At 41.6% G+C, this 27,500-nt stretch overlaps 1 protein-coding gene across 5 annotated transcripts in view; it reads left to right on the forward strand.

Annotated features, from left to right (window-relative positions):
- Positions 1-27,500, forward strand: part of LOC147017759 (cysteine-rich secretory protein LCCL domain-containing 2-like) — a 206,943-nt gene that overhangs the window by 24,933 nt on the left and 154,510 nt on the right. For all 5 annotated transcript variants that reach the window (XR_015049623.1, XR_015049622.1, XM_085847645.1 and 2 more), the window contains exons 4-7: positions 6,765-6,897; positions 9,512-9,627; positions 24,010-24,110; positions 24,339-24,467. Coding sequence is in view for 3 of the 5 variants with exons in the window: in XM_085847645.1 (XP_085703771.1) it covers positions 6,765-6,897; positions 9,512-9,627; positions 24,010-24,110; positions 24,339-24,467 (479 nt within the window). In the remaining 2 variants the exon portion in view is untranslated. The remainder of the gene's footprint in view (positions 1-6,764; positions 6,898-9,511; positions 9,628-24,009; positions 24,111-24,338; positions 24,468-27,500) is intronic.

The following is a 27,500-nucleotide window of genomic DNA, read 5'->3' on the forward strand; positions in this document are numbered from 1 at the left end:
TTTTTAACCTCTGGCAGTTTACTACTTAGTTTGTACCATTTCAGGTTATTCACTGGACTTGATCTGCTTAAATTTCAGTAAAAACTGGAAAGATAGGGGTGTTCGAAAACTTTTGACTGGTAGTGTATCTATCAACTTTGTGCAATGGTATTGTGAAATCTTTGTGCATTCTTCACGTGAAAATGTCTCTTGTTCTGCCAAGTTTGAAGGGGATCGTCGATGGACTGCAATCTTCAAGTCTCACCATCAATGTTCAATTGGGTTCAAGTCAGCACTTTGACCAGGCCACTCAAGAACATTTATTACCTTCTTATTCAGCCACTCCAGTGTGGCTTTAGCTTTGTGGTTTGGATCATTGTCCAGCTGAAATTTAAATCTCCTACACAGTTTGATTTATGGCTGACTTGAGCAGGTTTACATCAAGGATTCTCCTGTACTTTGCACAGTCCATTTTCCTTCTATCCTGACAAGCTTTCCAGTCCCTCGTGATGAAAAACAACCCCATAACATGGTGCTGACACTACCATGCTTAACAGTAAGGATGGGGTGATGTGCACAGTGTTTGGCTTGTGACAGACGTAACGCTTTGAATTTAGACCAAAAAGTTCAATTTTTGTCTCGTCTAACCACAAAACATTTGTCCACATGCCTGCAGTATCATTAAGATGACTTTATGTAAACTCCATACGAGCTTTTAAATGTCTTTTTCAGTAATGGTTTCTTTCTTGCCACCTGTCCAGAGTCCAGCTTTGTGAAGGGAACGGGATATTGTTGATTGATGAACACTGGCCCCCATCTCGCACATAGAACCTGCAGATCTTTCAAAATCATTGTTGGATTTACAGTGACATCCTGAACCAGTTTCCTGCTTGCCCGGTTGCTGAGTTTGGATGGGTGACCTGATCTTGGTAGAGTCTGGGTGGTATGATACGACTACCACTTCTTAATGATGGATTTCACTGTACTCAAAGTGATCATGAGTGACTTTGAAATCTTCTTATAACCCTCTCCTGAACGGTGCTTCTCCACCACTTCATATCTGACTTATTTGGAAACCTCCTTGGTCTTCATGTTGTTTGCCTTGTTGGTTGTCCAAGTGAGTTGTACGTTAAAACTCCTTAGACAAGCGGAGAGCTTAATTTATAGGTTCAACCACTGATTACATACAGGTGAAATCTATTACACTTATTTTGTAACATTTTATTATTTTGTTTTTATCAGATTTATACTTATTATTTTGTAACAAATAATTTGCTCCTGAAGTGATTTCGGGTCAATCAGAAAAAGGATTTAAATACTTGTGCAACTGAGAATCGTCTGATTTTTCTCTGTTAATTTAACTTATTCACATTTTATCTGCATTTTTTAGCTTTATCACTTTGGAGTAGTTTGTGAAGACTCAATGCTTGTGGGTAGCAGGGTAGCTGTTTTTCAGCTACCTCAGGGAGTGACGTCCCTGCCCTATACGAGTCCTGGGCTCAGCTGGCTCCAGTTGACAGTACCTGGTATGGGCCCCTTGTCCAGGGTAACGGATTCCACATGTTTGGCGGTCCAAGTGTGATGGTCTTTTCATCATTGACCAGGAGCAACAATGACATTCGTATCCTACTTGGGTGTCAGAGCAGCCCTTTTTTGGGGTAGCACTGCTCTCTCCACGTGGAGGTAGGGATATAAAAGGTTCCCCAAAGAAAGCTTGCTCCACTTAAGCTTACCTGACTACCACGGAAGGTTGGTCATCCATTCTGTGGTTGAGAAACATCAAATAAATATTAATTAACAAACAACAATAAGCTTAACAAATGTAACATCAAGACGTTAAATTTCTGTGCATGGAATATGCACATAATGAAAAACAACGCAGCCGCCTCAAACGTCGAACGGCCGTTATTGGCCATGAACTGGAGGGATATGGAATAGACATTGCAGCACTCAGTGAGACTCATCTACCTGGTGTATCCCATCTCGAGGAATGAGGCTCCGGCGAGAAGTTCTACTGGAGCAGCAAGCCAGAAACTGAGTCGTCAAGCAGGTGTTGGTTTTGCGATAAAAACGAAACATTTAAACTTTCTAGATGCTGTCCCAACTGGTGTTGGTGAACGTCTCATTACTGTCAAGTTTGAGTTGCACAATGAACGTTATGCTACAGTCATCAGCGCATATGCCCCTACCGTGACAAACAGAGATGAGGTCCAAGAGCAATTCCACAATGCCCTTTCAGCAGTTATACAGTCAACATCTCTTTGTGACAAGCTTATTTTGTTGGACTTCAACGCTTGAGTGGGACATGATTATGTTGCATGGAAAAAGGTGATTGCACACCACAGCATCGGCAAAGCGAACTCCAATTGCACCTTGCTGCTGACGTTATGTTCAACTAATGAACTCGTCATCACAAACTCCTTATTCCAACAAGCTGATAAATACAAAGCTACGTGGATGCATCCCCACTCTAAACATTGGCACCTCGATGACTTTGTCATCCTAGGGCAATGTGACTGGCATGATGTTAAGCACACACTTGTCATGAGAGGCTCTGACTGTTGGTCAGACCACAGGCTTGTGAGGAGTAAAATGTCATTCAATATCAAGCCTCCTGTGAAAAGGCAACGTCTTGAGGCTGCTACAAAGCTAAACACTCAACAGCTTAAATGCAAAGATGTGAAATCGCAGCTTCAGCACCATCTCAATGCCACTTTTGAACAATTGGATCTTCCTACTACCAATGCTGAAGTGAGATGGGCCATTTACAAGACATCACCTTCAGGGCAGCTGCTGATATTCATGTTCTCAGTTTCATAAAGCATAATCACAAAGACTTGTTTGACGAGAACGTCTCCCAGATCAAAAGTTTACTTCACTCCATGCATGCAGCTCATCTTCGCTGGATTGATGACAAAGGCTCAGCGAGTAAACACTCCTCTTACCTGCAACTTAGAAGACTCGCACAATCAAGACTACCTTCCATGAAAGACAGCTGGTGGGCAGCAATCCAGGAGGCAGCCAATACAAAGAATCTCAAGCGCTTCTATGGTGGTCTAAAGGCAGTCTATGGACTGTCTTCTCAGAGTATCACCACATTTAATAGCTCAGACAGCCAGCTCCTAATCACTGATCCAAAAAAGATCCTGAAGCACTACGCTGAACACTTTAATGGTGTCTTTAATTGTCCTTCCTCCATCTCAGATATGGCCATTGACTCTCTCCCCCAATGGCCTATATTAGAAGACCTTTCCTGCCCTCCAACTAAAAGAGAGATCACCAGAACTATCAGAGATGTCATCTGGAAAGGCCCCTGGCTACGATGGTATCCCTTCTGAGGTTTTCAAGATTGGTGGTGCCAACCTCCTTGCCCAACTGACCCAACTCTACATTACCATGCGGAGTGAGGAGTCAGTACCCCAGGTCTTCAAAGATGCCATAATTGTTCCCCTGTACAAGTGCAAAGGTGATAGGTCGTGTGTTGACACCTACCATGGTGTGGCCCGACTATCTATTTCTGGGAAAATATTTGCCCACATCATTCTTAATCGCATGTCATCAACAATTGCCAACAGCATCACCCCAGAAAGTGCTGGATGTGGCATGGCTGATATGATGTTCTCCACTCATCAACTCCAAGAAAAGAGTAGAAAACAACATTGTGACTTATACATGGTCTTTGTCAATCTGACGAAATTGTTTGATCTGGTCAATTGGGAAGGCCTGTGGGAGCTGCTGTCCCGGTAAGTTGGTTAACATCATCAGATCCTTCCATGATGGCATGGTTGCTTGTGTGAGGGACAGTGGATGCACTTCTGAGCCATTTCCTGTTACCAATGGTACAAAGCAAGGCTGTGTCCTAGCTCCCCTATTATTTAGCATTGTGTTTTCCTCCATGCTTCATGATGCTTTTGAAGAGTGCACCCGGAGAGTGATGATCCAGTTTTGCACTGATGGTCGTGTCCTGAATTTGCAGCATCTGAGGTCAAGTCGAGAATCACGGAAATGTTGCTCCGTGATCTACTTTTCGCCAATGACTGCTCACTTTTCAGTCATAATCTCAGACATGCAATTCATTGACAACTCATTTGTGCAATCTGCTCATCGATAGGGCCTTACTATTAGCCTCAAAAAAAGGCTATGCTTCAGCCGAGACCGAAAGGTGCATATGAAGTCCGTCTAAAAAGTAACGGGATGAACTTCACCGAAATTTTATTCCAAAAAATATATTGAAATCACAGCTTGTCCCCTTCAAAATAGTTTCCCTCCAGTCTCACACACTTGTCCGTCCTCTTCTTCCACACTTCGATGCACCCCCGGAAGGCTTCTTCTGGAATCCTCCGGAGCTCCGTCATCACTGCCCTTTTGATGACCTCCACATCAGGAAATCGGGTCCCCTTGATCACCCCCTTGAGCTTGGGGAATAGGAAAAAAATAACAAGGGGCCAAGTCTGGCAAATACGGGAGTTGCTCCAGAGTTGGCACGTTCCTCTCCGACAGAAACTGTCGGATGCTCAGGGCACTGTTTGCAGGGGCATTGTCATGGTGGAGCACCTAGGCATTGTTCTCCCACAGATCCCTCCTCTTGGCCCGGATTGATCTCATGAGGCGCCGGCGGATCTCCTTGTTCACGTATTGATTCACTGTTTGACCCTGTGGTAGAAACTCGAAGTGGACGATGCCCTTGATGTCAAAAAGGCGATGAGCATCACCTTGACCTTCGACTTTGACATCCTTGCTTTCTTTTGTCTTAGTGATGCCAGACTTTTCCACTGATGACTCTGCCATTTGGTTTCGGGATCGTATTCAAATATCCACGATTGATCGCCAGTAATGACTCCTGAGCATGTCTGGATCGTCCTCGAGGCACTCGATAATGTCTTGACAGACAGTGACTCTTTGCTCTTTCTGGTCCTCGGACAACAGCTTGGGGACCATCTTTGCGCACACCTTGTGCATTTTGAGATTTTCAGTGATGATGCCCCAGACAGTGTCCTTGTTAATGGAAAGTTCCTCAGCAATCATCCGCACCACGAGTCGACGAGCTGTGCGCACCATCTGCTTCACATGCTCGATGTTGTGCACTATTCTGCTGGTTGAAGGTCTTCCAGACCGTGGATCGTCTTCAACCTCCTCCCGTCCCTCTTTGAACCTCTTGCGCCATTCAAATGCACGTCTACATGACATCATTTCTTCCTTGTAGACTTGTGGCAGCATTGCGAAGGATTCGGAAGGTGTTTTGCCAAGCTTGGCAAGAAATTTTAGATTGGCTCTCTGCTCACGACTCATAGCGCGACGACTCAGATGAGACAACGTGTAAAGCACGACCTGTAAAAAAATCACACAATGAGCGCAGTCAACCATCACTAATCACATATATTGCTGGAATGTTGCGAAAGACTGTGACGCAACCTGTTCATTCAAGTTGTGTAAGTGGAGCACGCAGCAGGCTCAGTCCCGTTACTTTTTAGACAGACCTCGTATACTGTCCCACACATTAACATCGATGACACACCACTCAAAGTTGTGGATAAGTTGTGTTTCCTCGTAAGTGTCCTCTCTCAAAATGCAATGATTGATGACGAAGTAGCACCAATAATCAGTGAAGCATGTATGTCCTTTGGAAGATTGACGCATCGCCTTTGACATGAACGTGGCGTCCACCTGGACACCAAGATTAGTGTCTTTCGTGCCGTTGTCCTATCAACACTTCTGTATGGATGCCAATTTTGGACACCCTTTCGGCATCATATCAAACACCTCGATCAATGCCACATGTGATGCTTTCGTAAGATTCTTGGCCTTACCTGGTGAGAGAATAATTCACACCTCAACCCGAGACCGGTGTGTGTGTGTGTGTGTGTGTGTGTGTGTGTGTGTGTGTGTGTGTGTGTGTGTGTGTGTGTGTGTGTGTGTGTGTGTGTGTGTGTGTGTGTGTGTGTGTGTGTGTGTGTGTGTATATATATACTGGTGATATTCATGATCAGATTTCGCTTAACATCCTCATCCTGCATTGCTTCCTGAAGCTCTGGCAGAGACATCTTGGTTACAACCTTTACCCCATCCATCCAAATCTACCTCTTCCTCCTCTTTCTTCAAACATACCCAGCATGCTTCATTTTTCCAGGTACCGTACGTTTCCTGCATGCATGATGTATCTAACCAAAGTACAAGTTTCTGTTTTATCATCAGTGCTTCTCACGTACATGGTGGTGTAATTAATTGAAGCACTGATTTGTTTGATGTTCATTTTATTCTGACAGGATACTGTAACATGTCCTAATGGATATTTCCTCCTCTGATAACATGATGAGGTTTCATGGATAAATACATTTTGCTGACAATCCCCAGTCCTCTCCCGCAGGTGTGTTCAGGTAAATTCGGAACGTGGACGGTGTTCTGGTGATAATGCGCCTACTCTTCATCAAGACACCACAAGATCTTCAATATTCACAAATAAATCTTAAACAAATGATTGAATCTTACACCAAATGAAATCATTAAGCACAAATACTTAAATGGTGGCAAGTAGGTCTGATACCCTTCTCAACTCGATCATCAACCCACCTGGGTATCTCATCATCTACATCATGATTCATTCTATCCTTAAAAACTGCCAACTTGCAGTGTTTCTGCACCTGTTTGACATTTCTGCAATCAATCTAAAACGTTACTTGGTCAAGATTCACCGATGATAAGAGGAATTGAAGTGAAGCATGACTAACATTGTTGCCAGCTCTTCCATTTACTCCGAACACCACATCCCTGTCTGTTTACACCCACAGGCCGCGTCCACCCATCTTCCATGTGCAGGCTTGGTTTGATGAAGCCTCAGACTTCCAGTTCCCGAACCCACAAGACTGCAAACCATGGTGTCCTTACAATTGTAAAGGACCTGTTTGTACGCACTACACGCAGGTACCCAAGCATTTTGTTTGTATTCTCTACATTTGCTAAATTAATGCTTCCTCACTTCAAGTGCATGTTTGCGTAAAACGAATGAGTTCAGGAGCGCGTGTCTGCATGATTCACTCTTCGGGCACATCTGCACCGTGCTGTATCCACCAGGCATAAAGTAGTATATTTACCAAATGCTTTATGACTGAGTATTCCCTGATGAAAAACAACCATTCCAACCAGTGTGACGCAAAACCCTGGGGTTACGAGCTTTTCATCTTGTGCTGTCCACGAGGAAGATGGACACAGCAAATTCGTGGCTTTTATGGTTTTAAAGAGCAACAGTAGTATTTCAATGCATTCCAGGTGTGCCGTCTGGCTCGGCGGGCAGCCTGCCCAGAGTATTGTAGACTGGCTGACACTGAGCAATCCTGTCCCCTTTCCCCCTTCTCCATGCACCAACCTCTATTTCCATTCAAACAGGTCCTCGAACAGCGCAATCACTGTTATTTTAAAGCTTGTGAAATCGTAAAACATTACGTGCACACCACAATGAACATTGGGTAGTACTGTGTCATCGGTGCTTGTTAAATTGCTGTTACATATCTCAAAGTACCACTCAACACTCTCATAAACCTGATAATATAATAACAATAACAACAACAATAATCATGATAGTACTGTTTAAGATATCACAGATTACTCACATTTTGCTTATTGTTTCCCCAACCCCCTCCCCCCCCCAACCCCCTTCACTTGTATCGTCCTCACCGTACTGTATCGGAACTCAGTGTAAAGGAGGTAAAGTTACGACTGTTTAACTACAGTAGAAAGCCTGGTGTTGACTTAGTGGTTAGGGTGGTGGTGTGGGATACTAGATTCCTGAGTTCGATCCCCGTAACCATTGAATTAACACCAGGGGGTTGACTCAGCCTGTCATCCTTCCGAGGTCGGTCAAATGAGCACCAGTATACTGGTAATAGGGGCACCGCATCATCGGCAGAGCTGCGCCTCCAACCAATGATGCAACCAGCAGCCAAAAAGGCAGCACATGATGGGAACTACAGTATGATGTTGCTCACACCAAATTGACACTTTATGATTGATTTTTTTTTTTTCCTCATACATTCTCTGATGCTGAAATACGTTTTGACCGAGAAGCATCATATCAGCCATTTATATACATCATACACACAGTATCATAACTGCCGTTTGTTGCTCTTTTCAACATGTGGCATATACATATGTATATATATATATATATATATATATATATATATATATATATATATATATATATATATATATATATATATATATATATATATATATACATATACATACATACATACATACACATATAGTATAAATGGTCAAGACTCATGGTAGAGCTGGAGTATGAAGTAGATTTCCCTGTTAAATTGCAAAATGCAAGATTATGATGTGAGATAGTCTCTCCCTATCGAGTGCAGCCTGTGGCTGCTGCTTGCATTATTGGTTGGGACGCGGCTATGCCGCTGATGCAGTGTCCCCCTTACCAGTACACTGGTGCTCATTTTGCCAACCTCGGAAGGATGACAGGCTGAGTCAACCCCCTGGTGGTAATTCAATGGGCAGGGCTTGAACTCAGGACCCAAGGATCCCAAGCCACCACCCCAACCACCAAGCCAACACCAGGCTTAGGTGAGTTAGTAAAACAAAAATAATGAGTTAGAAAAGTAAAAAGGGGACTTGCTTGAATATATCAGCATGAGCATTGTGACATGCAATGGGAAGTATGACGTTATTTTGTACAACAATTGTGCTGTGACAAACATTCATGGCATAACTATTATTGGTCTTCGAAGAAGAAAACACAGTCATGTAAGTAGGTCATGATTTGGTGATATTATTTTCATTTGGAAATGCTCATGGTTGGGGTGGGGGTATGTTTACTACATCTTCACAATCCATGTGGTTGGGGTGGGGGTATTTTTACTTCATCTTCACATGTGGTTGGGGTGGGGGTATGTTTACTATATCTTCACATGTGGTTGGGGTGGGGGTATGTTTACTATATCTTTACATGTGGTTGGGGTGGGGGTATGTTTACTATATCTTTACATGTGGTTGGGGTGGGGGTATGTTTACTTAATCTTCACATGTGGTTGGGGTGGGGGTATGTTTACTTCATCTTCACATGTGGTTGGGGTGGGGGTATGTTTACTATATCTTTACATGTGGTTGGGTTGGGGGTATGTTTACTATATCTTTACATGTGGTTGGGGTGGGGGTATGTTTACTATATCTTTACATGTGGTTGGGGTGGGGGTATGTTTACTTAATCTTCACATGTGGTTGGGGGGGGGGTTTGTTTACTTCATCTTCACATGTGGTTGGGGTGGGGGTATGTTTACTATATCTTTACATGTGGTTGGGTTGGGGGTATGTTTACTATATCTTTACATGTGGTTGGGGTGGGGGTATGTTTACTATATCTTCACATGTGGTTGGGGTGGGGGCATGTTTACTATATCCTTATTTTGTGGTGGGGGAGGGGGAATGTTTACTCTATCCTCACATGTGCTTGTGGTGGGGGAATGTTTACTCTATCCTCACATGTGCTTGTGGTGGGGGGATGTTTACTATGTTCCAGCTTGTTTGGGCAACTACCAACAAAGTAGGATGCGCAATCAAAACATGTATAAACATGAATGTCTGGGGTGAGATCTGGAAGGAAGCTGTCTACCTTGTCTGCAACTATGCTCCCAAGTGAGTTTCGTTTTTTTTTGGGGGGGGGAGGGTGGGGGTGGGAATAGAGTAAGTTACAAATGTTATTATAATGGAGCAAATGTATATGGTTATGTATATATGTATATTTGTGACCAAACCATCTTTTTTTCAAATTTTCTTTAACAAATTCCACCATATTGTGTGTGATATATACACATACTGGTGAGGTGTGCTTACATATTATGTAAGCATATGAACCGTGCTTCCCCATTGTCTGGGATTGCTCACCTACATTTGATTTTTAATTAATTAATTTTAATTTATTTATTTACATTTTCATTTTGGGATGCTTTCTGATGGTTCTGAGATTTTTATTGGTAGATCGGCTTCGATGTCCGGCTTTTTCTTACTTTGACTTGATTGAGATATGGGCAAAAATACTACAATATGAGGTTAAAAACCTGACGAAGTCCAAGGGAAGCTATGTATTGGGGGCACATCTGCTCTGTAGGGCTGGCAGTTTGACTTTCCCGTCCAATTTTCGACGTTATGTTACTTTTGCCATTCAGCTCTTACTGTTAATTTAAAATTAATAAAAATTCGTGCTCAGTTACTTTTTATTTATCAGTGTTGGGTTTTGAGTTCTGATTTACAGCATATATTCAGTCAGAGCACAAAATATATTTGGCCAACCTCCCCATCATCCCCACCAACACCATCCACCCCATCCCCCTCCACTATTCCAACATCTCTCCACAACTCCTGATCCATCATCACCCCCACTAACCCACACCCACTATTCCCCCCTTTCCTTCACTCCCGGAGAAAGCAGGCATGGTCAAAGATGCCTATGCCTCTGCAACAACGTGTTGAGGCGCAGGAAGTGCGCCGATCCACACTTGTCAGATGAATTAAGAAAATATTAATATATCTTCTTATGAGCACCAGTTCGACTGGCAAAGGTTTGGAGCAGATATATTGTGAGAAATGCTGGATTATGTTTTTTGAACATAACCTCTCAAGGTCAACACACACTTCTTGTTGTGTATTCAAGCCCCATCATACAAGCTTTTCTCTTGGTCTTCGAAGTACTCTTCCACAGCATTCATGACTTGGTTACCACTCGAGATACTTCCACAGATATTTTTCTTCAGGTTACGAAAGAGGATATTGTTGAAGGGGAAATAACCTCCTGGTGAACATCAGTGGTGAGGAATAAGTCAATGGACAGTCGAGCTTTGTGCAGGAGAAACAAAATCTCACCTTTCATGATGTTTCTCTTTAAGAAAGTATAATAATACATCGCAGGTCCATTATCACGATTACTGTGTCTGATACCTGTTTTTTGTGACTAATGTCATTGAGTTTAGTTTTGAGTCTGATACATTTGCTTCTCCAATTTTCATGATGTGAATGTCTCTTTGCATGTTGATAATTTTTTGCTCGAAACAATGTATCGAACACATATTGATTACTGGAACTTACAGAAAACTAGAATGGCATTCTTCGATGTCGAAACGTTGACAGATATGCCTCCACCACATTATTACATCATTATACATACTTGTATACAAGTTTGATTTAAATCCCCTCAGCTGTTCTCAAATATCACATTTTTACCTGACATGACCTTTGAACTCTTGATCCCATAATCTAATCAGATTATGTTTACATCATTATACATTCAAATAACCAAGTTTGACTTTGATCCCTTCCGCCGTTCTTAAGTTGTCGCAGTGACGAAAACCTATCCTGGACTCTGATTTTTGACCTCTTAATGCCCTCATATAATCAGTTCATCTTTGCATGAAACAGTATACCTATACAAAGTTTGACCAAAATCCCATCACTGGTTCACAAGTCAGCAAGGTAACAATTTTTTACCTAACATGACCTCTGACCCTTGAGCTTTTGACCCCAAAATTGATTCAGTTCATCTATACATAATTATCCATACTTGTACGAAGTTTGATTTAGATAACTTCAGCCGTTCTTAAGTTATCGCGGTAACAAAAACTGAACACGGATGGACAGATGGACGGACAGCCGGACGGACAACCTGAAAACATAATGCCCGTGGCGACTTCATTGTCAGAGGCATAAAAATATTTCTGGAAATGGAAAATCTTTAAAATAAACAACAGTGCACCTGTAAAATACGACATAAAAATAAACAACCATACCTGTAAAATATTACATTAAAATAAACATCACTATACCTGTAAAATATTATATAAAAATAAACCACCATACCTGTAAAATATTACATGAAAATATACCACCATACCTTTAAAATAAACATCACTATACCTGTAAAATACTACAAAAAAATAAACCACCATACCTGGAAAATATTACATGAAAATAAACCACCATACCTGGAAAATATTACATGAAAATAAACCACCATACCTGTAAATTATTACATGAAAATAAACCAATTCATACCTGAAAATATTACATTAAAATAAACATCACTATACCTGTAAAATACGACATTAAAATAAATATGACTATACCTGTAAAATACGACATTAAAATAAACATCACAATACCTGTAAAATACTCTACCTATAAAATACTACATTAAAATAAACAACTCTCTACCTGTAAAATATGACATTAAAACAAACATCACGATACCTGTAAAATACGACATTAAAATAAACATCACTATACATGTAAAATGCCACAATAAAATAAACCACTATATCTGTAAAATACGACATTAAAATAAACAACTCTCTCCCTATAAAATACGACTTTAAAATAAACAACTCTCTACCGATAAAATACTACATTAAAATAAACAACTCTCTACCTGTAAAATATGACATTAAAACAAACATCACTATACATGTAAAATGCTACAATAAAATAAACATCACTATAATCTGAAAAATACGACATTAAAATAAACATCACTATACATGTAAAATGCTACAATTAAAAAAAAACATCTCTAAACCTGTAAAATACTACATTAAAATATGACATTAAAAAAAACATCACTCTACCTGTAAAATGCTACATTAAAATAAACATCACTATACCTGTAAAATCCCACAAGAAAATAAACATGATTATACCTGTAAAATACTACAATAAAATAAACATCTCTACACCTGTAAGATACTACGTTAAAATGAACATCTCAATACCTGTAAAACACTACAATGAAATAAACATCACTATACGTGTAAAATGCTACAATAAAATAAGCATCACTATAATCTGTAAAATACGACATTAAAATAAACATCACTATACATGTAAAATGCTACAATTAAAAAAACATCACTATACCTGTAAAATACCACAATAAAATAAACATGATTATACCTGTAAAATACTACATTAATATAAACATTTCCATAACCTGGAAAATACTACAATAAAATTAACATCACTATAACCTGTAAAATACTACATTAAAATAAACATCACTATACCTGTAAAATACCACAATAAAATAAACATGATTATACCTGTAAAATAGTTCAATGAAATAAACATCTTGAGACCTGTAAGATACTACATTAAAATGAACATCACTATACCTGTAAAACACAACAATGAAATAAACACTATACCTGTAAAATATGACATTAAAATAAACATCACTATACCTGTAAAATAAGCCTGGTGTTGGCTTCGTGGTTAGGGTGGCGGCTTGGGATCCCAGGGTCCTGAGTTCAAGCTCCGTTGGCTGCTGAATTGAAATACACCAGGAGGTTTACTCAGCCTGTCATCCTTCCGAGGTTGGCAAAATGAGTACCAGTGCACTGGAAATAACCACAATAAAATAAGCATCTCTATAACCTGTAAAATACTACAACAAAATAAACATCACTTTACTTGTTAAATACTACATTAAAATAAACATCACTATTCCTGTAAAATATCACAATAAAATAAGCCTCTCCATAACCTGCAAAATACAACAACAAAATAAACATCACTATACCTGTAAAATATCACAATAAAATAAGCCTCTCTATAACCTGTGAAACACTCCAACAAAATAAACATCACTATACCTGTAAGATACTACATTAAAATAAACATCTCCATACCTGTAAAACACTACAATAAAATAAACATCACTATACCTGTAAGATACGACATTAAAATAAACATCTCCATACCTGTAAAACACGACAATGAAATATACATCACGATACCTGTAAAATACCACAATAAAATAAACATCACTATTCCTGTAAAATATCACAATAAAATAAGCCTCTCTATAACCTGTAAAATACAACAACAAAATGAACATCACTATACCTGTAAAATACGACATTAAATTAAACATCACGATACCTGAAAAATATCACAATAAAATAAGCCTCTCTATCACCTGTAAAATACTACAACAAAATAAACATCACTATACCTGTAAGATATTACATTAAAATAAACATCTCCATACCTGTAAAACACAACAATGAAATAAACATCACTATACCTGTAAGATACAACATTAAAATAAACATCTCTATACCTGTAAAATACTTCAATAAAATAAACATCTCCATACCTGTAAAACACTACAATGAAATATTCATCACTATACCTGTAAAATACCACAATAAAATAAACATCTCTATAACCTGTAAAATACCACAACAAGATAAGCCTCTCGATAACCTGTAAAATACGACAAAAAAATAAACATCACTGTACCTGTAAAATATCACAATAAAATAAGCCTCTCTATAACCTGTAAAATACTACAACAAAATAAACATCACTTTACTTGTAAAATACTACATTAAAATAAACATCACTATTCCTGTAAAATATCACAATAAAATAAGCCTCTCAATAACCTGTAAAATACAACAACAAAATAAACATCACTATACCTGTAAAATATCACAATAAAATAAGCCTCTCTTTAACCTGTAAAATACGACAACAAAATAAACATCACTATACCTTTAAGATACTACATTAAAATAAACATCTCTATACCTGTAAAACACTACAATGAAATACACATCAATATACCTGTAAGATAATACATTAAAATAAACATCTCTATACCTGTAAAATACTACAACAAAATAAACATCTCTTTACCTGTAAAACACTGCAATGAAATAAACATCTCATACCTGTAAAATATCACAATAAAATAAGCCTCTCGATAACCTATAAAATACTACAACAAAATAAACATCACTATACCTGTAAGATACTGCATTAAAATAAACTACTCTATACCTGTAAAATACGACAACAACATAAACATCTCCATACCTGTAAAACACTACAATGAAATAGACATCACTATCCCTGTAAAATACAACATTAAATAAAACATCACGATACCTGTAAAATATCACAATAAAATAAACATCTCTATAACCTGTAAAATACCACAATAAAATAAGCCTCTCTATAACCTGTAAAATACTTCAACAAAATAAACATCACTTTACTTGTAAAATACTACATTAAAATAAACATCACTATTCCTGTAAAATATCACAATAAAATAAGCCTCTCTATAACCTGTAAAATACAACAACAAAATAAACATCACTATTCCTGTAAAATATCACAATAAAATAAGCCTCTCTATAACCTGTAAAATACAACAACAAAATAAACATCACTATACCTGTAAAATATCGCAATAAAATAAGCCTCTCTTTAACCTGTAAAATACGACAACAAAATAAACATCACTATACCTTTAAGATACTACATTAAAATAAACATCTCTATACCTGTAAAACACTACAATGAAATACACATCAATATACCTGTAAGATAATACATTAAAATAAACATCTCTATACCTGTAAAATACTACAACAAAATAAACATCTCTTTACCTGTAAAACACTGCAATGAAATAAACATCTCATACCTGTAAAATATCACAATAAAATAAGCCTCTCGATAACCTATAAAATACTACAACAAAATAAACATCACTATATCTGTAAGATACTGCATTAAAATAAACTACTCTATACCTGTAAAATACGACAACAACATAAACATCTCCATACCTGTAAAACACTACAATGAAATAGACATCACTATCCCTGTAAAATACAACATTAAATAAAACATCACGATACCTGTAAAATATCACAATAAAATAAGCCTCTCTATAACCTGTAAAATACGACAACAAAATAAACATCACTATACCTGTAAGATACTACATTGAAATAAACATCTTTATACCTGTGAAACACTACAATGAAATAAACATCACTATACCTGAAAGGTACTACATTAAAATAAACATCTCCATACATGTAAAACACTACAATGAAATACACATCACAATACCTTTAAGATAATACATTAAAATAAACATCTCTATACCTGTAAAATACGACAACAAAATAAACATCTCTTTACCTGGAAAACACTCAAATGAAATAAACATCTCATACCTGCAAAATATCACAATAAAATAAGCCTCTCGATAACCTGTAAAATACTACAACAAAATAAACATCACTATACCTGTAAGATACTACATTAAAATAAACATCTCTATACCTGCAAAACATGACAATGAAATAAATATCACTATACCTGTAAGATACTACATTGAAATAAACATCGCTATACCTGTAAAATACGACCACAAAATAAACATCTCCATACCTGTAAAATACCACAATAAAATAAACATCTCTATAACCTGTAAATTACCACAATAAAATAAACTTCTCTATAACCTGTAAAATACTACATTAAAATAACATCTCTATACCTGTAAAACACTATGATGAAATCAACATCACTATACCTGTAAGATACTACGTTAAAATAAACATCTCTACACCTGTAAAACACTACAATTAAATAAATATCACTATATCTGCAAGATTCAAGAGTAAAATGTTGTAAAATAATTGAGATTTTCGATATTTTAGCCAAGCATCCCTTTGAAACGTTTGAAACTTATCATCTGAGCTCAAGCGTTTGGACATCGGTATTTCAGCACTCTCTGAGGTTCGGAGACCGGATTGCAGCGAGATAATGGTGGGTAGTTACACCTACTATTGGTCTGGTCACACTGATGGTTACCAAACTCAGGGAGTTGCTGTAGCTGTGTCCAATAAGCTGACCCCAATGATAATTATTGAGGTAACACCAGGCAACGAGCGTATTATGAGACTAAGGTTTCGTCAATCCTTCGGTGTCATTTCCCTGGTCTCTGTCTATGCTCCGACTGAGGCGAGTGACCTCACCGTGAAGGACACATTCTACGCCACGCTCGAGTCTGTGGTTGATCAGTGCCCCAGACGAGATACACGTCTAGTCTTGGGGGATTTCAATGCATCGACTGGAACTGATACGGATGGTTATGAGACGTGTTGGTCCCCATGGGTCAGGAACTATGAACCAGAATCGTACTAAGTTCCTTGACTTTGCAAGAAGTCATGGACTTAGGGTGGCCGGTTCATGCTTTCAGCACCCACAAGCTCATCGCTGGACTTGGTATTCCAACGCTGGTGGTGTGGCAAAGGAGATTGACCATGTCCTCGTTGACGGACGCTGGAGGATAATCCAGAACTGCATGGTCTACCGGAGTGCTCAGTTCCTCAATACTGACCACGGCTTGTTGTAGCAACTCTAAAGCTGCACCTTAAATCCTGGAGAATGGTACCATCCCAGCCGAGGCTGGATGTTGGTAAGCTCAAGGGTGAGAGAGTAGCTGAGGTGATTGCGAACAGGATGAGTGGACATTTGGGGTGTCTGGGTGCTTTGGGGGGTCCTGAAGAGTTGTGGAATGCCTTCAAGACCACCGTCCTTGATGTTGCCGGTGGATGTCTTGGAACTCACCGCACGGCAAAGAAGAATTTTGTCTCAAGGGACACTGGATACCATCGACCAGAGTCGCAGAGCCAGGCTGAATGACAGAGCTGAGCTGTTCAGGGAGCTGAGTCGTAAAACTGAACGTGCACTAAGGGTGGACAAGGAGGCCAATGTGCGAGGATTCTGTGAGGGGGTAGAGCATCATCTGTGGACAGGTGATTCTCGTCCCGCTTACAGGGGAATTCGCGCATAGCTTTCAACCAAGCCCATCCCTTGGAGCACTGCAGTTAGAGCAGAGAGTGGTAGACTCTTGACAGAGGTGTCTGAAGTGAAGGCCCGCTGGGCCGGTTACTTTGAGCGGTTGTACCAGGCTGATCCCCCAGCTGTCAAGTTGGACGTCAAGGGTGTTGCAATCCCTGTTGCTTACCCTCCAATCAACTGTGGTCCACCTTCGCTTGTGGAAACACAGGCTGCGGTGAACCGGTTGAAACGGGGTAAAGCTCCAGGGATCTGTGGCATCCATGCTGAACTTCTCAAGGCTGGTGGAAATGCTGCACTCATGTCGTTGCATGCAGTTTTGTGCTCTGCCTGGAACACAGGCATCATCCCAACTGATTGGAAGAGGGGCATTGTTGTCCCTCTCAGGAAAGGGAAGGGTGATCGCCAAGACTGCAAAAACTACAGAGGGGTGATGCTGCTCTCAGTGCCGGGCAAGGTCTTTGCTCGGATAATTCTTGATAGGGTTCGCCACCATCTGCTTGAGCACCAGCGTCCAGAGCAGTCAGGCTTTACACCAAAGAGGTCAACGATTGACCGTATCCTTGCTCTTCGTGTCCTCACCGAACGCAGACGAGAGTTTCGGCAGGGAATGCTTGCAGCCTATGTTGATCTCTGTAAAGCGTTCGATTCCGTGAATCGGGATGCCCTCTGGAGGATTCTTGGTCTTCGTGGGGTGCCACTAAAACTGATCGATCTGATGTCTGAACTCTACTCTGGTACTGAGGATGATGTGAAGTGTGGTGGTACCATCTCTGACTTATTTCCAGTTGTTACTGGAGTTCGTCAGGGGTGTGGACTGCCCCCCACACTTTTCAGCACTTGTATGGACTGGATTTTAGGGAGGATGTCAGAAAGATCAAGCTGCGGTGTATCGTTTGGGAATGTCAAGATCTCGGACCTTGATTTCGCAGATTTTGCAGTTATCTTTGCGGAGACTTTAGATATCCTTTTGGGGGCCCTCGAGGTGCTGAATGAGGAGTCGGAGCCACTGGGATTATAGGTTTCTTGGGTCAAAACTACGTTCCAGGCTTTCAATGACATCTTGGATGCTGCTGTCCTGTCTGTCTGTTTGTGGTGAGGATGTTGAGGTCGTGGAGAGATTCACTTACCTTGGCAGTGATATTCATGTCTCTGCTGGCTGTGAGTCAGAGGTCAATAGACATCTGGGTTGGGCCTGGGGAGTCATGGATTTACTGGATCATGGGATGTGGTGCTGCCGGTACCTGTGCGGGAGGATGAAAGTCCGAGTCTTCAGGTCCTTGGTGCTTCCAGTCTTGCTCTATGGATGCGAGACTTGGACTCTGACCAAGGATCTGAGATGGAGACTTAATTCCTTTGGTACCAGGTCTCTTCGGAGAATCCTTGGCTACCGCTGGTCGGACTTTGTGTCCAACTAGCGGTTGCTGAGAGAGACTCGGATGAGATTTGTTACCTGCATGGTCCGTGAGCGTCAGTTGCGGCTGTATGGACATGTGGCTCGTTTTCCTGACGCTGATCCTGCTCACCAGATTCTCTCAGCAAGGGAGTCTCGTGAGTGGAGGAGGCCAATGGGCCGACCGCATGCCTTGTGGTTGCAGCAGGTTGACCAGCATCTCAAGGAGATGGGGATGGGCTGGCACCTGCCTGGTAGAAGGCCAGACGGAAGCCCCTGGAGTACCGTCGGAAAGTGGACGCAGCGACGCGCTGTTCTGGCACATGCTCCCATACCTGACCTGACCTGATCCCTTTGAAACATTAACTGGGATGAAAAAGAAAGTTATTTGCGAACTGAGAATGATATGCATACAAAAAAAAATATTGGATGTCATTGTAGACACTCCCTCTTGTAAACAACTCAACATTCTTTTTTTTTCTTTTTGAAACCACACTTTTTTAACACCTCGTGTGTAATGATGAGAGGGTCTCCTTCAAGTCCAAGTGGTTGGTGGTTTGAACCTTGGCGGAGTCATACCGAAGACTTTAAAAATGGAATGTGTGTGCTTCCTTGCTTGACATTCAGCTGTAATAAAATAAGAGCACAGACAATCCCCTCTGGTTGGCATCCATTCACTGGAGGAAATTCTTCCTTTGGAAATGACCCGCTGAGTGCAGTAAGAAAGGTGGCACCATTGTTGTGACATCGCTAGTACCAAGAGTACCCTGGGAAGCGATTTTGTGTGTGTGTGTGTGTGTGTGTGTGTGTGTGTGTGTGTGTGTGTGTGTGTGTGTGTGTGTGTGTGTGTGTGTGTGTGTGTGTGTGTGTGTGTGTGTGTGTGTGTGTGTGTGTGTCTGCTCCACTACAAGCCTTATATCATGTATTTTTTTTTTTAACAGAAGGTTTTTCTCTTGCAATGTCTGGGTTACATTTAATCCATATTTCTAGCTCACCAGGAACATGGTTCCGGGGAGCTTATGAGATGGCGTGCCGTTTGTCCGTCCATCCACAAATACATGCAACTTCTTCTCTGAAACTACACATACGATTTTGATGAATTTTTACCACAACGTTCATCACTGTGTATGTACCAAAGTTTTTATTTTTATTTTTTTGTATTCACAGTTGAGGCTCGTATGAGAGCTAACACACAGAACGTAAAACAAGGGGAGCAGGAGACAAGAGGGGTGGAAGAGGGAAGGAAAAATCGGTGTGGAACGCAGACATGAGGAGATCTGTGGGAGGTGGAGGGATGGGGTGGGGTACACAGGGTAAACAAGATGGAAACCACAGGGATTTTCAGATCCTTATATGACAGACTTTCAGGAAGGAAAGCAGGGAATTTGAAGGAGGGTGTGGGGAAGATTAGCAGGGGCAGAAAAGATTGTGGTTTTGGATGGGGGAAGAAAAGAGATGATGGTGAACAGCTGTTTTGAAGACCTGGAGGGAAGAGTGCGATTGAAGATAGTGTGGGAGTTTGTTCCAAAGGTGTGAAAAAAGAGGAATGAAAGAGTGAATGTGAGCAGTGATTCTTGATTTTGGTAGTTTTACCAGAAGGGGATTGCTGGTGGACCTTGAGTGCCCTGCAGAAATATAGGGGGTGGGGGTTATGGGGGGACACATCAGATTTGGGGGGGGGTAGGCCGAAGAGGAGACGGTAGAAGACAGAAAGACTACCGACCTGCCTGTGGTGAGAGAGTGAGAGATCCAAAGACTCGACCTCATAGCGGGAGATACCAATGATCCTAAATGCCTTTGTTTCCACAGCGTGAAGTCGAGAAAGGTGAAAGGCAGGAGCACCAGCCCAGAGTGGAGAGCGGTACTCAATCAGGCTGTGGCCAAAAGCTTTGTATGTGGTCAGGTGCTCAGGTGGGCCAAGGAAGGACTTTGCACAACGGAGGATGCCCAGTCACCAACTGGCTTTGTAAGCCAGCTTGGAAATGTGACTTTCCCAGGAAGGATCATGGCAAATGGTGAGACCCAGAAGCTTGAATGAAAGGACTTCTTCAAGAGGATTGTTGAGAAAGTATATGGGGGTCGGGGGTTCCAGATGGTCCTTTCGGAAAGACATGGTGAGAGTGAGATTTGTTAAGATTGAAAGACATGTTCCACGTGTTGGACCAGTTTGTGGTTTATCCAGATCTGCAGGGAGTGAAGAGGTTGCTGCTTGCTGATCTGAGGGATGACAGATGGTACGGCAGAGGGTGGAATCATCAGCAAAGAGATAAAGAGGATTTTCCAGAGAGTCGGAGAGATCATGATGAAAACCAGAAAAAGAACAGGGCCCAGAACGCTACCTTGAGGGACTCCAGCCTGGACAGGAAGAGGGGATGAAAGAACTCCATTTAGGGCCACACGTTGACTGCAACAGGAGAGGAAGTCTGTGAGCTATGAGTGGAGATGGCCTTGGATACCATAGGAAGAGAGTTTGGTGAGCAGAACAGGGAGCCAGACCGTATCGAAGGCACGCGATATGTCGGGATATGGCTCTGATTTCATGTCCGGCATTGAGGATCTCCACCCATTGTTGGGAGAGAAGAAGCAGCATATCCAGGGTAGAGTGACCTGGTCTGAATCCAAATTGATGATCTGAAATAAAGCCATTGGAGAAGAGGAAGGAATTAATGTCTTTAACGATGATGGATTCCATAACCTTTCTGATGATTGGGAGAAGGCTGGTTGTGACGTCAGCCACTGTGGTTCACTTATTCTCTTGTCATCTTTCAGTTAAAATGCAGTTCACTTTGTCCATTGACACTGATCGAACCTACTCTTAACAAAGACTAGTGTTCAATTATTTCTTTGATCCCCACAATACCTGCATCCATGGCTCCATTTACAAGGAAAGAAAGGGTTACAAGGAAATTATGCACAGGAGGATGCCATTCGGCCCATCATGCCTGCGCTACACCAATACCAGATTTAATAAATCCATCAATACCCCTTCCCTTCGTGTGCAGCCGTTTGGCTGCTACACTGGTACTCATTTTGCCGACCACGGAAGGATGACTGGCTGAGTCAATCCCCTGGTGTTAATTCAGCGGCCCCACGGGGCTTGAACTCATGATCCTAGGAACTCAGGACCAAGCCACCACCCTCACCGTGAATCCAACACCAGGTTTTTATTTGTTCAATATCTGCTTGTTCTCTGCCTCTCTTTTATCACTTTGCTGATATAATCTCGCCGAAGGCTCTGTTAATGCTTCCCCACCATGCCGAAGCAATGTGCTTCGTGAATGGCCGAATTAAAGGAAACCACATTTGAGTGGATCTATATCCTTCCCTTGGTTGAAATCCATATCCAATTGGTCTCTTAAAACAAGTTCACTTTACCAATTTAATCTTCACCCAGGGATTTACCAATCATCTTCATGGTTTGCTCTTGCAAGAAGGTGGGAATCAGGTGACACATCTCTTAAATAACAGTTTATTAAAAGACAGCCAAGACAACACTTATGGAGAATTCCGAGACAACTGACTGACACGATGAATAAATCGCAACAAATCAATAAATAAATACTCAGTAATTGATAAGGCACTTTATGGTGTGCTAAAAAGTGAAGCCTCCTTTTATTTCTTGCTAAAACAGGTAAAGATATTTGAATGAAACAAAGACAGATATGAACATCAATCTTTATTCCAACATGGTGCATATTTATTTCTCAACATAATCATTTCTGCTAAGGTTAAAGCAGTTCCGTGACACCGTCATGATATAATGCTGCATTCTGCTGACTTTCACAGTGCTTCACAGTTGCCTTGACATCATCATCATTAGAAGAAGAAAAATGTTCTCCATGAAGGTGTTACCTAAGTTTGGGGAAGAGATGAAAATCTGACTGAGCCCAGTTGGGGTTGTATGGTGGGTGCCGCAAGACGGTGAAACCAAAGCGACCAATTGCCTCAGTTGTTCATGCACTCGTGTGAGGCCTTTCGAAGGAAATATGAGGGGGGAACGCAAGTTCCAAAACGAGCTGCATGGAAATCAGAGAGGCATGGGTCAGCCCCACAGCCATGGCACCAAAGAGAGAGACTACAGCTGCCTGGAGTTCCAAAAAAGAGCCAGCGAAGCCCCAGCTCAGTACCCCAACTCCAATGGGCTGCATTCTTCTTGCCAAACTGACTGCCCCCATGTGCGACCCCTTTTTATCACCTCCCCTGCGGCCACGCTCACAGCATCCCTCGCTCCCATCATGGCTCTGCCAATCATGCAGCACGCAATTTCCACCGTGGTGACTTCATGTAGGCATCACGGCACTCCTCAAACCATTATTGGCCACGTGGTGGTTCTTAAAGCCACACACGGAATGCAGACACAATCAAATCCATTCTGTTCCCACCCCATCCTCACCTGGTGCCTGGTGCCTTGCCTGGTTTTTACACAGAGGACACATACAAATTGCACCTTCCTGTCTAATCCCTATGTCAACTATACTGCCTCTCATGGAATACACAAGAACAGGACAAATTTAATCCAACGGGTCCCTGGCTATACAAAATGTTCTAACCTTCACGGACCATGCTAAATTAACATTCTTCCTAATTTGTAATAATATTGCACCTCATCGTTGAGCTCTTCCAGAAACATTGCACGAGAAAAACTGAGAAGTGGTTTTATGGGAAGAAATTATTGAAAACCATTGGACGTATTCCACATTGTTGTGCAGTATTGTGATTTGTACTCTCTGCCCTTGCTCCGAATAAAGAAACGATCAAAGCATTAAAGATGCACTAAGCAGCTCAAGTAACCATAATTATCTTGTTTGATTACATATCATCATTTTCCTGAGCAACCACAGCGTCGCTTGCCTCGGTCACGATGCCACTGGTTGTGAATGTATTTGTACATCGATCACGGTCAAAATATGCATATCCATGATAGATCGACTTTCCCTTACAGACTGCTCTTAATCCCCATTTTACAGGGGAAACTGGATTGGGTTGGCACCCTACAAGAGAGGCTCTCGATGTTCTCAATGTCCTCCCATCTATGGTGGTCGTTGCGACAACAACCTTTGTTATCGTGGTAAGGCTACCAGCTTGTGTGGTATATATTTTCACTAGTTTATTGGAAAATGGGTGTTCTTATCCATTAGATCCCAAAAAGCAACAATGTAGTAGTCCGATTGTGCTTGTTGGATTGCCCAAGTTATCGGTGGGCACACAAACACATGCAGTGAAAGTGATAAAACAATATTTTTATGGCATGAAATGGCAAAAGTATTCTGCTCAGTGCAAATCATATGCTGATCAGGTGACAAGAGCATCGCTGAAAACTCGGATCACAAGACACCAATGCCAGAAAACAGTAAGGACCGGGACAAGCCGCACAAGCCTTACCAGACCAAGCCCAGCAAGAAGGTCATCAGTACCAACAAGTTGGGTAGGATGGCGATCACATGCACTTCGCATCCTTTCATGATGCTGGATCATTTCCTAAAATATGGTTAGTTTTTATTTGTAATTGCTGTGGAGTGTGCAGTTTTTGTGGATAAGTGTACTAATGGGATCATGATGGGGATGAAATACAGGCTTGCTCTCATGTGAGACGAGACATCATGTTCTTCACACAATCGAGTTCATTCAAATGATCTCAGCCAATTATCCTTATACAGTGCTGTATTTTCTTTTCTTTTTTCATCTCCATTGTACCAGAACCTTCTGCCTATATGTTTACATCGTACACATAGTATCCATATTACATGATGTCGATGTTGCACACCTTGTACAATGCTAAATAGCGTAGCATTAATCATCTGTTTGTATTGAAAAGTACAACACAAAAGAATCAACATTGAACAAAAACAAATCTGTGCTTTGGAATCACCCAATCTAATGTGTTGTGGTTTTGAAGGGTCCCAAAGAGATAGTCACAGAGTTAAGGTAGTTATTTCGTAGTTAAACTGTCTAAATCAGTGTTGATCGGTCTGCATTGCGATTGTCGAGTAAGAAATCCCATACACATCATTTTTCTTATTCTGCATTATTTTCGAGACACTTTCTGCCACAGCTTTTTCTCAGAGCCCCCGAAACAGCTTCAAACTGCTTCATGAATGCCTGAAACAAAATATTGTGCCAAAACCCAAATCTGTCACAAGTCCATTCTCTTCACAGGTGCCCCAAAACCGCTTCAATCAGGTTTCGTGAACACCTGTGAAAGTATATCGTGCCAAGACCCAGGCAAAAGGCAGCTCCTCCCATGCATGAGGGGGGGAAGGGCAGCGAGACTTGAACAAAGGGGGTTTTGAGGCTCTATAAAAGGTGGTGTGAAGAGCCTCTTATGAGGAAGGAGGTGGAAAGACTGGGAAGATCAGACTCGGATATTCGAAGCCAGGAGAGGGTTTCCAGATTCTGTTGGGAGCTCGATTATTATTATTATTATTATTATTATTATTATTATTATTATTATTATTTGCACAAATTTGAGGGTCCTCTCTTCCTTCTGTCCTTTCGTCCTTCTCTCCGTCATTCCTTTCACTTTGCTTGCTCACTCACATTTTTATTTGAGTCCTCCTCGCTTTGTCTATCCATTTCTCACTACACCATTCGTTATTCATTCTTTCCTGCATCTTCTGCCTATGTCCTTTCGCTCTCTTCCTCATTTCTTCACCTTCTGCCCTTGTACACCTTCGTCTTCACATGCCCACATCCGCTGGACGGCCTGGACCCTCCGCCTTTTCTACAGCACCCGGGCGTCCTGCCGGGAGACGCATTGAATATGTGCAGTGAGTGATGTCACTGGTCCACGGGAAACACAGATGCTGCGGCTGTAAGGGGAGCGGAGGGTTCCGGTTTCAGTCAGGATGTGGGAGCCAGAATCATCAAGTGTGAGGTGTGCAAGGGTCCATCCTGTCTCTATTTATCTCTTTCTGTCCTATCTCGTTTTTGCCATTCATCCCATCATTCTTTGCCAATCACTCATCTCTCCCTTCTACATCGGATGCATTATGCCGGCATACTGTATTGTAGCATGTTACGTCACCGGTAAGGTTCCGAAGGCAAGTCTGTTGTGAAGGGGATAATTTGGGAAAGTATACATGCTGTGAATAATTATTAGTCCCCTATTGATTTCACCGGAGGGACGATGGGATTGCTGTCCGTCCGTCCGTCCGTCCCATCTGTGGTTTTTCAAACTTTTTCCCATCCCCTTTAACAAATTCAACTTACACTTGGTACATGGCTTTGGTTTTGATTAGTTACAGAAGAAGTTCGAGTTTCAAGGCGTTTCGTCAATTTTTCACAGAGTTTTGCCCTCTTGACTTTGAAAATATCACATATTATACATGGGTCACTGTTCAGCTGCCCTGATACCACCCCTTTACACCTGATACCACCCCTTTACACCTGATACCACCCCTTTACACCTGATACCACAACTTTACACCCATTGGTTGGACAGCTGGCCTGACTCCACCCCACAACTTTACACCCATTGGTTGGACAGCTGGCCTGATACCACCCCTTTACACCACCCCTTTACACCTGATACCACCCCTTTACACCTGATACCACCCCTTTACACCTGATACCACCCCTTTACACCTGATACCACAACTTTACACCCATTGGTTGGACAGCTGGCCTGACTCCACCCCACAACTTTACACCCATTGGTTGGACAGCTGGCCTGATACCACCCCTTTACACCTGATACCACAACTTTACACCTGATACCACCCCTTTACACCTGATACCACCCCTTTACACCTGATACCACCCCTTTACACCTGATACCACCCCTTTACACCTGATACCACAACTTTACACCTGATACCACCCCTTTACACCTGATACCACCCCTTTACACCTGATACCACCCCTTTACACCTGATACCACCCCTTTACACCTGATACCACCCCTTTACACCTGATACCACAACTTTACACCCATTGGTTGGACAGCTGGCCTGACTCCACCCCACAACTTTACACCCATTGGTTGGACAGCTGGCCTGATACCACCCCTTTACACCACAACTTTACACCTGATACCACAACTTTACACCCATTGGTTGGACAGCTGGCCTGAGATATCCTGGACAGCTGGCCTGAGATATCCTGGACAGCTGGCCTGACTCCACCCCACAACTTTACACCCATTGGTTGGACAGCTGGCCTGATTCCACCCCAATAAAAACATGCACCACCATTGTATTAAACAGCACAGATCGGCAGGCCTTAAGCCTGTGTGTTAATCGATGGCCCAGTGCAATTGGAATGATCCCAGGCATATAACTACAATGTATTATATATGTATGGAAACCGTACGCATGTTTTTGCTTCATGTATGTACATTGGGTTTTTTAAAAGATGAAATGAGAAAAGCTGAGAAAAGAACGGAACATGGTGGGTTGGAGAGGTTCTTCATTCTGGGTCCAGTATCGGCTCGAGCATGCATTAAACACAAACAAATGTT

Source organism: Eptatretus burgeri, chromosome 11, assembly GCF_056783735.1.
Source record: "Eptatretus burgeri isolate ZD-2024b chromosome 11, Ebu_testis_v1, whole genome shotgun sequence".
NCBI classification, from domain to species: domain Eukaryota; kingdom Metazoa; phylum Chordata; class Myxini; order Myxiniformes; family Myxinidae; genus Eptatretus; species Eptatretus burgeri.